This window comes from Typopeltis vanoorti, chromosome 19 (genome assembly GCF_054136105.1).
Source record: "Typopeltis vanoorti isolate ZY-2024b chromosome 19, IOZ_Tvanoo_1.0, whole genome shotgun sequence".
NCBI classification, from domain to species: Eukaryota; Metazoa; Arthropoda; class Arachnida; order Uropygi; family Thelyphonidae; genus Typopeltis; species Typopeltis vanoorti.
In genome coordinates, this window is record NC_143567.1 from 8,981,393 (window position 1) to 8,993,447 (window position 12,055).

Below are 12,055 nucleotides of genomic sequence, written 5' to 3' on the forward strand. Positions count from 1 at the left end.
GTACTATCATATCCTGTACATCCCGTGAGGGTACATGGAATTTGATAATGAGAAAGAACAAGGCAACTATGCCATTTTTATTGCGACCACTTGAAATTAAATCTGTTGAATTAAATTTTTCACCTTTTTCTGGAATTCATGAGGCTGCATTTCAACTTGAGTTAGAGGACCTGAAAGCCAAGAATTTGTGGAATTCAAAATTTAGAAATCTTGAAACTGACCTGGAGGAGTTGGAAAGACAAAAATCTACCCTTACAATACAACAGAAATGGTCTGAAATAGAAGACCTTAAAAAGCAAGATCAGATTGTATTTGACACATTGAATTGTTTACCAGACACTTACATTCAGATAAAAACATAGGCATTTGGACTTCTATTGATTTTCGGATTGACATGTTTCTGTGAGCAAATATTTCATCATCATCATCATCATCAAATTCCTGCCATGTACCCTCAAGGGGTGTACAGGATATGACAGTACTACATGAAAAAATTACATCATTACTAACTTCCTATCTACAATATTCCTCCAAATCAGTCTGTTACTTGTCAAGACTCCAACATTATCAGATCTTATATTTCTATCGTCTAAGGCACTTTGTACCGTATCAATCCACCTATATCTTGGTCTTCCTCTGGGTCGTTTTCCTGCCAACCTGGCAGAGAACACTTGTTTTGCTAATCTTTCCTCTCCCATTCTATTTAAGTGACCATACCATCTGAGATTAGCTCTGCTAACGCATTCCTGGATGCTGACAATGTCAAGTTCTTTCCTAATATACTCATTTTTAATATGATATTGCCACTGATGCCATCTGTTCACGTCTCTAATCTTTCTCAGGACTCTCATATCTGTGGTCCCTAGTCTTTGGTCAAGTGTTTTACTTCTGACCCAGCTCTCAGATCCATAAGTTAAAATTGGTTTGAACACAGTCTTGTATACAGCTAATTTAGTGTTCCGACTAATTTCTTTCTATTCCATATGAATTTATTCAATTGACTTCCCACGATACCAGCTTTGCTGATTCTGTTGTCTATTTCTTTATTTAGTTTACCATCTTCAGTAAAAATTGTGCCTAAGTAGCTGAAATGTTTTACTTGTTCCACAGGTTCTCCATTCACAACACAGTTGACATTTTCAATGATTCTGCCTATTTTCATTGTCTTTGTCTTTTTATTGCTGACCGTCATACCATATCTATTACAACAGCTATTCAATTTAGTCAGAGAATCTTGCAGACTTGTAGCGGATTTATTTAGAAGTATAACATCATCCGCATAAAGCAAAGACCTGACATTAACATCTCCAATTTTGATATCAGGTTTAATACCACATTCCTTCATAATGTGATCCATATAGATAATGAATAACAGAGGGGATAATGTACATCCTTGTCTCACACCAGATTTAACATTAAACCATCTTCCTGTACTTCTTTCAATTCTAACTGCTGACTCACAACTCAAATAAAGACTAAGTATTGCTTGATATAATGCCCCATTGACACCATATAACTGTAGCGTATTGAATAGCTTCTCTCTTGGCACCTTGTCATATGCCTTTTCCAAATCGACAAAACTTAAATACAGATCTTTGTTATATTCCCATGCTTTCTCGACTATTTGTCGTAAAGTGAAGATCTGATCCTGACAGCCTCTATTTGGCCTGAATCCAGCTTGTTCTTCACCAAGCATTTCTTCCACAATTCTTCTCAACCGTTTCTCAAGTATACTTGCATAGATCTTGCCAGGAACATTCAGTAGGGAAATACCTCTGTAATTCTCACATTCAGTTTTATTTCCCTTTTTATATATGGGTACTATGAGAGCTCTACTCCAATCATCGGGAATTCGTCCCTCTGTCCAGACTTTCTGAACTATGCAGTGCAGCCACTGTAAGACTCTTATACCACCATACTTCAGCATTTCTGGTCGAATATCATCTACTCCTGCTGCCTTTCCACATTTCAAGCCTTTGATGGCTTTTTCTACTTCAAGTATGGATATGTATTCCTGACTGCATGCCTGGTCAGTGTTTTTTATAACTGTGCTGTCATCACTGCTTGTTTCATTTAGCAGTTTTTCAAAGTAATTACTCCATACTTCAAGGATATCTTTTTCTCCTGTTTTCATTTCACCTTTATCATCTCTAATTCCTTTTACAGCACTCTTTCCTCCATTCCTAAGCTTCTTCAACAACCTCCAGAATATTTTGCCACCTTCTTGATATTTATTTTCTATATTCTTGCCAAAGTCCTCCCATGACTTTTGTTTAGCTAGTTTTACACACTGTTCAGCTTTCTTACATTTGTCTCTGTATTCTGTAAGAGTAAAATCCGACTTATTTGCCAGGAACTTTTGACATGCTTTCTTCTTTTCCTTCACTGCCTCTTTAACTTCCTGTGTCCACCAGGGAGTTCTGATTTTTTTATCCTTGCACACAACCTCACCACATGCCTCTCTGGCAGAATCAATCAATGTTTCCTTCAGAGTTTGCCACTGAATCTCCAAGGTTTGATTCCTGTTCTCAAACTCTTTCATTTTCTTTTCAATAATCTTTCTGTATTTTAGTCTACAGTTCACATCTGAGAGCTGCTCAACTTTTATTCGCTTTAAAACTTTCTTACATGTTATTCTTTTCAATATGAAATTCAATTTTATCCTGCTCAAGACTAAATAGTGATCACTTCCAATTTCAAATCCTCTGTACACTCTGGTGTCCTGCACCAGGGAGAAAACATCACTATCAACAATAACATAGTCAATGAGACTTTTCTTATTCCTAGCCTCTTCTCTCCATGTGAATTTGTGCACATTTTTATGTTGGAACATGGTGTTAGTAATAACCAGTCCATGTCCTGAGCAGAAATCCAACAGAGATTTGCCATTATTATTAGCTTTGCTATTTTCTCCAAATTTTCCCAAATTATTTTTATATGTCTCACAATCATTTCCTACTCTGCTCTTTAGATCCCCAGCAAGGACCAACTTTTCCTTTTTCATTGTGTCAGTTGCTTTTTCTAAAGCCTCAAAAAATTCCTCCACTTCTACCTTAGTAGAACCTTCTGTGGGACCATAGGCACAAATAAGTCTCATTGTCCAGTTCCCCATTCTCATATTTGCCCACATTACTCTACTTGAGACTGACTGCCATTCAAGAAGATTAGCCTCGTATTTTGTGTTGAATACTATGGCTACTCCTTCTTTTCCTTGATTGTCATTGCCTGAATATAACATTTTATATTTATTGCTCAGAAAGATCTTACCAGTTTTGGTCTTTTTTGTTTCAGTCACCCCTATTATGTCGATCTGGTACTTATCTAATTCCTCAGCTAGCTCCATTTCTTTGCCATTCAGGCTTCTTACGTTGATAGTACCGATCTTTAACTCTGGTGATGTTGAGTTGGGGTTTGTTTTCAGATTTGTTCCAGTAGCTGACTTTTCGCTGTTCGCCCTGGTTCCCTGGCGAAAACAACGGGGGCCTTGTTTAACCGGGCGACACCCCAGCCGGCATGAAATTTTGTCATGTTGTACCATCATTTTTTATTTTGGTTTAACCAATAAGAATACAATTTGGTCGGCTAAATCCCAAATTGCCAGCCCATCCTCGTTCGTTCAGTATCCAAGTAGATACCCAACAGGGTGCACCACGAGAAGGTGAGGATTGGACATTAGGTCAGAAGCCCTGGTCGGTTCTCCGCATTCCTTTAAAGGCTATGTGGAGGTCTCCTCTCAGTTATACAGCTTTGACCCTTAAGCACCCCCGCAAATATTTTCTAATATGAATTTTATTAAAAGTAAGTTGAGTCTTTCGTCATGTTTGAAAATGAAATTTACGGCGTATTAGCTGCATATTGAGAAACTATCCCAAGAAGTTCAACAGGAAAAGTCGCACTAAGATATTTTAAATTAAAGAAATAGGTATGTTATTGGATTTTATACATATGGTTTTGTAAGGAAGAGGAAATCTTTGTTTTATTATTTATTATTTAAAAATATTATATAATTTCATGTGACATGCCACCCCTGTGTTTTACAAGTATGATAATGTGTTACTTTAAAAAAAAAAAAAAAAAAAACTGAATAAATAATATTTTTCAATGTAGTTTCTAAATTTAAAGCAGTGATGAGCAATTAAATAGTAAATCAAATACTCGGTTCGATCTGCATAAAGAATATTTTCTTTTTCTTTGATAAGAAAGTATTAATTTATTTTCCATTATTTAAGTATATTTTAATATTTTAACCTCCATAAATAAATCCACACGTAAAAATCAACATTCATAAAATAGATTCTTAATTAAATAAAATATACTAATTCTGCCGTACAAAACGAAGCTCGTGGACTGCATGCAGCCTGCTGACCATTGGTTGCTCATCACTGTGTGGCTCCCTAAATTTTTTTTAACATATATAATTTTAAAAATGGCTCTTCACTCCAAAAAGGTTGCTGATCGCTGCACTAGACTAACCACAAGGACAAAGCATAGTAATATTCAAAAAATAGTTGTATTCTGTTTCAACACTGGACACTTCAGGCCTATGCAATAATTAATGTTTTGATAATTGCTTTAAGCAGAAACTGAATACGCTTACAATAAAGCAAATTACAAGATATAGGAAAGAGCTGCCATTTTTTTTTGTGTGTGTAAGTGGGAAGAACAGCAGCAGCGAATGTTTTTCTGTTTCTCTTGAAACTCCACTACAAATTCAGATTACTAGGGAACTATGCTGAAAAGTATATTTTGAATTTCAAGGACCAAAGAAGTCACCAATCTATTGATAATTATAATTTCGTGCATGTTAAATTCATCTGCTGAATTTCCTAACTTATTTTGTCTTAGAAGACACTCTGCAAATTAATATCAGAACAGAATTGACCCAATATTTTAAGAATTTGTGTGTGTGCATGTGCACACACACACACATGCACTTTATTGATAAAATATAAAAATATTTTTTTATTATTATTATGACACAAGACCTCCAAGGATTCATCGTGAGAAGGCACTCTACTCCACTACATATATTTCAGTTTGAAATTTATTTAAAAAAAAAAAAAAAGACTTAGTTTTGAAGTGTCTAGTACAGTGATGGCGAACCTTTTTACCCAGGTGTGTCAAACATCTTTTTTTTTTTTTTTAAATATTAACGTTGTTGATGTGTCACTTGCATACATGCATTATAAATTTAACTACTTAATCATAGATGGTTACTTATACATATCATATTAGGCTATTTATTTAATAGGACGTTGATATACAATCTATGAATTCATATTATACAATTAATTTAATAAACTGAAATTATTGAAATTAGTTTTTTCATCAGAATACCAATATTTTTCAACATCCAAGGTGTATCACCTGAAACACTCAATGTGTCAGTGCTGACACATGTGTCATAGGTTCACCATCACTGGTCTAGTATAATGAAACACCAAATATACAGGAGAGAGAGAGGGGGTGGGGGGTGAATACACTTATTTATATGACTTAGTCCATAACAAGATAAATTTACCTACACATAAGGGGTATCATATTTTCAGTTAGAAAGAGGGAATAAGATAGGAAGAAAGGTATTACTGATAATATCTGAAGAACTTCGCACAAATAAATGAGGAAAATGATTCATTTGAGGATATCTGGCAATAGAGGAATAGAGGTTAGCAGCAGCAACCAACAAAATATGTTTTTGATTGCTGCTATAGACTTGGGGGGGGGGGTTAAGACACAAATGTGGATGTACCATGCACTGGCAGATTAGCATGATAATGGGGAGGGTGGGGGTTTGAGTAATTATTATGGGAAACATAGATTAGCAGAAGGAAAGTGCACATGGCAAGATAAAAACAGAATTTATAAAGGAATAATTAACTGATATAACATCGGATAAATTCATATTAGCCACTATACCTCTAATTTGAAAAAGTAATTGTGCAGCCTTGTTCTGCTACTAAGTTGCTAAATGTGGAATTCTCAGTCAAAAATGAGTTTATATGGAATTTAAAGTAGTGGATTATGACAAACTTAGGACATAGCTTGGGCATAAAATACTACAGGGAAAGAATGTAAAGTGCATGGGAAGTGGTTGCAGATTGTTTGAGGCAAGTAGCATAAAACTGCATACCCAGGGTCAGGAGGTCAGAGATCAGCATCCTCAGAGGCAAAATTATAAGAAATTATATTACTGTAAATTTTAATTATTATTTTAATATTAATATTAGTGTAAATTTATAGTATTTCTTTAACAGTGTGTGTAAAATGTTTGTTTGCAAGCACTATATACAAATTTGCATTATAAACAAAAAACTTATCCCCTAAAGAGAAAAAGCCCACAAACTTAGCAATAGACATAAAGAACACAAATTTCATACAATATTCGTGTCTTCTCTTCAAGATCACAGTATCTGACGACAATATACAAACTTCAAACTCATAAGGCACAGTTTCTTCTGCTCTCTATAATGGCCATTAAAATATAATTCCTTTCTCATAAATTTTTTTTTTTTCTTTGAAAGCAAAAAGATAATTTGTGCACAACTTTTCTTGAGAAAGAACACATCTCTTCTTAAATATTTTCTCTGGAATATCAGTTCCTCTTCCATTTCCTTGAAATAAAGATAATTTTAAAGTTCCCTTCTTCCTTATCTATGAACACAAAAAGAAAAAAAAAGAATTAATCTCTTTCAGATTTACAGACCCAACTAGAATACATTTGCTGCATAACGTATCAAAAGGAACTGTCCATTGTTTTGGGAGAAACTATATATCACTTTCATCGATGCCACAACTCAACTTCATTTAAAATAAATTAATCGGTTAATCTTTGGATAACTGTTTCCCTCATAATGCTCTTTTCCAGATTTCTGGCTTGAGATTCCTCTAAACTCTATTTCTCCCCTGGACTTCTAACTTTTCAGAACATCTTCTCTGTTCTAATCAATGCAACAGCTATTCTATTATTCTCTCTCACTAATTCAACTTCCTCTTTGGGAGTACATAATTTGTACAAGTGCACTACTGTCCGACTCGGTCAGCAACATAGCAGAGAGAGATGCAAGTCGCTTGTTGTAAACAAGACTGCAATTCTTTAATGAAGTGAAAGTTGTTGGAAAGTTCAATATTTTCTTCTCTAAAGCTTATGTTATAAAAATAAAAACAATAAAGAGTTTTTATAAAAACAATAAAAATAAAAACAATTTATGTTATAAAAACAACAATAAAGATTTACAAATAAATATCACAATCAAAGAGTTTGTGATGGACTGCAAAATACACAAAGATTTCTTATATAAACATTTCTAGTTACAAGAAATAATGCATTTTTGCTATACATTTAGGAAATGTTTACATACATGATAAATAATAGAACTAAAAGTAATCCTTTTATTTATTCAAAATCAGCTGTCGCTATAAAAAATAATGTAAGATAATCTGATTTCACTAAATAGCAAATATCCTACATAAAAACATCCTCAAAGGCAACAAGGATGATTATTTTGATAAGGAGGGCTAAACCTGAATATGAGAGAAAATCAGCCTTGCAGACCAAAGGAGTCCCTCCCCCTTATGTAGTAAGTAACAAAAAGAATGGAAACATGACTTTAATCAATGCCGATGGGGAGAAACTGGCAGAAGCAGAAGAAACAGTTCAGTTACTAAGCGATCACTTTGTAAGTCAGATGTGAGAACTGGGGTAGATGAACAGGAGATGCTTAGCATACTGAAATATATCAGTGTGAATACAGCAGTGGGACTAGATGGCATGTAGGCCAGTGAGTGTCTCTGCTCTGGAACGGTTCTAAGAGATGGAAAGAGAGTAAGACAGTTTATGTACAGAAATGTGACTCCAAGACAGAAATGGCAAATTACAGACCAATTAATATCATTGGGAGTGGTGGTTAAAGTATGGGAAAGGTTGATTAATGGTAGAATTCAGGAATACTTTATAGCATGGGCTGTGTAAAAAGGTAGGTCCTGCCATAGTAATTTACTGACATTTTATAATAATGATAGCAGAATCAGACATGGGAAATGGCTACACTACAATGCTGCTGGACTTTGCAAAGCATTTGACAAGAAAGCTGAAAACTATTGCGTCAGAGCAAATGGATATGAAGTTGGTGGTATGGGTAGTAGTGGGGTGGCTGACAGCAGAGAGTGATATGGTGGAGTGTTAAGATATGGCCATATCTTAACACAGATTTTGTCATCTCAGTTTTTTTAGAGACGAGGTGGTGGAGAGGGTCCAGAGATGAGTGACCAAGATATTGAAAATAGATTGAAGGTATGTGGTTTGCAACGTTTAGCTAATAGGCAGAAAAGAGGGGACATGATGGAAGCTTATAAGTTTACTAAATGGGTTCTGTAAGAGTAACAAAAATCTTTCAATACATGATGAAGAAAGAGAGAGAAATGCTAGGAGTAATGTAGTTATGTGTGGAAGTTTTGTAACAGTGTGGTAGATAAGGATGTGTAGACTAGAATTTTTGCTTGGAGAGTGGTGTATGACTGGAATGGATTGCAGAGATAATTGTGAGTGCCCTGACAGTGAATGAGTTTAAGGAGAGTTATGATAATGTGTGAATAATGGTTAGTGTAGATCTCAAGTGATGAGCCTCTCATATGTCATGGAGATGACAGAGTTCACTGTCATATTTCACTGAGAGGGTTTATCGTAGCTCTATAATAGTAATAATTTTACTGTATACAGTTATACACTGCTTGGAAAGAAGTCAACAGACATTCCCATGGGCAAGGTTCATCGTGTCATGTAACGAGTCACATGTTTGTAGTCAGTATAAACTGGAGGAATATGATGTTCCCAAGTCAGTGCAACTGCCTGGGTGAAATGGCTGTGAGGAATGGAACTGATGGAGTTTGAAACAGGCATTGTGATAGAATGCCATGTTGCAGGCCTATCTGTTCAGCAAACTGTTAACAAATTGGACCATTCTAGGTCAACAATCGGTGATACCAACAGTGGACTACCCACACACTTACTGAACATGATAATAGGGTGCTACCAAGGATAATACGTAAAAAAAAAAAAAAAACATTTTTTGGATGGCACATTGAATGCAGAGTTCTGGGCACTGACTGAACACAAATCTTCACAAAAACATTCAGAATCGAGGGTTCACAAGACGGTTTCTATGGTAGGACTGCAATATGAAAGCCCCACATTACTTGAACCAACATGCAGTGTCATCTTCAGTGATGCAAAGAGTATGTAGTGGGATGTGGAAGCTTGGAAAGCTGTGTTATGGAGCGATGAATTACACTACATCATCTAACGAGCAGATGGACAAGTGTGGGTGTGGCAGATACCCAGTGAATGATTTGTACCAGAGTGTGTAACCTCAGCTATGAAATTCAGAGGTGGTGGTGTGATGGTATTGTCCTGTTTTTCCTGGTTTGGCCTCGGACCTCTGTTTGTGGTGCCACGAACACATTGAACTTTGAGAGGTATTTTGTCTCTTTCAGCAAGACAATGAGGTGTGTCCTAAGGTTGCTGCTGTAACTGCACGGTTTGTGGACATGAATGTCACTACACTTGACTGGCCTTCCCACAGAGCCCTGATCTCAACCCTATTGAACATTTGTGGGATGACATGGATCGTCAGGTGAGGTCAAGGAACATCTGCCCCACAAGTACAGGACCTCATTACATACCTACAGGAAGAATGGTCCAAAATTCCTACTGATCACTATCATAAGCTTGTGGAAAGGAGGTCCTACATCTTATTAAGGTGGATGCAATGGCTGTTTGTTCCTCATACTCTGGTGTCCATTGATTTTCTTTCCAAGCAGTGTATATAATACACTTGAGACTTCTGAAGATTTTGTTATTATTATACAACACTTCCAGGGAGCACAAAAAGCTAAAACTCACATATTCTCTGAAAAAGGCTCCAAACTCCTGCTCAGTACCTTAAGCCATGCCAACCATTCAACACAAGAAAAACCAAGACTTCAATATGCTTACTGACCACATTCAAAATTAGCTTCTAGAAAAGAAGTTATTTAGTTTCTTTTGGGAAAATACTGAAAGAATGATATGTAGGATTAAGAAAAGACAGTTCCTTTCTATAAAGCATTAATCTGACAACACCAAGACCACTCAAATAGATCTTCTTACTTGAATTTCAGAGAGATGTGGGTTTGAGGGATAAATTGCAGAGAAAGCATATCATTCAGATATAGGGATGACTATGGAATGTTGATTATGAGGACAAATTAAGGAATTGTGATTTCAAATAGGAAGAAAAGAGGGGAATAAGGAAGAAACACACAACTTGAAGTATTCTGTGGGATCAGTAGAGGGAAAAATTTTCCCCTCTACTGGAACCAGATAGTGATTCAGCAAGGGAGAATAAGAAAGAAGAGCAAAGGAGCAAATTTTTCTTATGGCAAATGACATTTGTTGCTGAAGAATTCTGTTTTCTTTGTTTTGGATTTAGTCAAAGCAACTTAGGCTATGAGAGCAGTGTATCATGTATGTAAATTCCGTGCATTCTTCTGGCCAGTTTGCAGGATGAAAAACTCTTCCATCTCTATATGAGGCTGAAGGAAGTAGTGAGCACAGTGACAGAGAATGAATTCAAGAAGTATAATAAGCATTGTATTAGCTAGAGTGAGGCTCCATTAAGATATTCAATTAATAATACTATGGTTATATCTTCATCTCACAACCATTAATAGATGATAAAAAAAAATTTAATCTTAGGCTAGCCAGAGAACAGCAACTAAATATTTTATGCATTCATACTAAATGAATTTCTGATACTGCAAGAGTAAAATACCATACTATGAATGGATAAAAATAGAAATTACCTTGTCTCCATCCATAAATCGTTGCTTTTCTGTAATATTTAGTGTTTCTAATGATACGTCATATTCTGATCTAGATTCGTATCTTATAGTTCCTTCATCAGTGCTCACAACTCTACCCTTTCTGCCAGTCATCTGCAATAAATAAATTTATATATTACACTAACATACAATAGCAAAATACCGAAAAGAAATTTTTGAATATCAATTTACTGGTTAACAGTTATAATGTATTGCATCACTCTCAACCTCTCTTAGTGCTTTTGTATATCAAAATTAGTTTTTATTTAAATATTTAGCTCTTTTATCCAACAAATTAAGTAAATACAACACCATCTTATACATCCTATCAATTTGTGCAATTTCCTATTCATTTATTGATTCAATGGAGCACCAGATGCTGTATGGTCACCCCACTTCTTGGTGATGTGCCACACCAATCCTCACCAGGTGGTCCAGTTGTATGCTTTGCTGGAGGCTTCATCTCTGAAGACTACTCACTCCAGACACACCATCCATCCATCTCATCGAGGGTCTGCCACTTCCTCTTTCGAAGAAATTTACCTTCTGTTACTGTTTTGAGGCATCCTCCAATTCTTTTTGGCACCCATCTTGCCTGATAGTATAGTATATGATATCTTCGACAGCACTACATAATTTCTGTTAACACTACATTGCAAAAACAACTATTCTTTTCCTTTAAGACTTCTTTAAATTTCACATTTATCTATAAGTTGCTATTGATAAAACAGCTGCGTCCAGAACCCTCAGCTTGGTTTCTCTGGAACCATTTGTCTAGATTTTGGACAAGCCTCTGTTGTTTTAGCCATTTCCAATCCTCTTCTAACACCTATGAGCCTACAAAGGTATTTTTTGTATTTTTTCCTCTTGAAAATCTGAGTTTCAACAGGCAATACCTTGTCACCTCTGTATGAAGCCATCTAACACACCTTTGGTTGAAAATTCTTAAAAATGTTTTTCATTTCTAAGAGGTTCATCAAAATAGAGTTCCACCTTGCAAGAAAGATTTAACAGACAATACCAGATGACTTTTGAACAAACTTTTTTTTTTAAATGCAAATATTTAGTATATGATATCTTTTTTATATCATATCATCATCAATTGATATGTACATTCAAGGGATGTACAGGATATGATAGTACTACATGAAAAACTTACATCATTACTAACTTCCTATCTACAATTTTCCTCCAAATC

General features: G+C 35.4%; 1 protein-coding gene across 1 annotated transcript in view; it reads right to left on the reverse strand.

The window, feature by feature from the left end:
- Positions 1–12,055, reverse strand: part of LOC150095842 (protein strawberry notch homolog 1-like) — a 447,536-nt gene that overhangs the window by 174,028 nt on the left and 261,453 nt on the right. Inside the window, exon 17 of the mRNA XM_090408811.1 lies at positions 10,840–10,971. Coding sequence (XP_090264937.1) covers positions 10,840–10,971 — 132 coding nt within the window. The remainder of the gene's footprint in view (positions 1–10,839; positions 10,972–12,055) is intronic.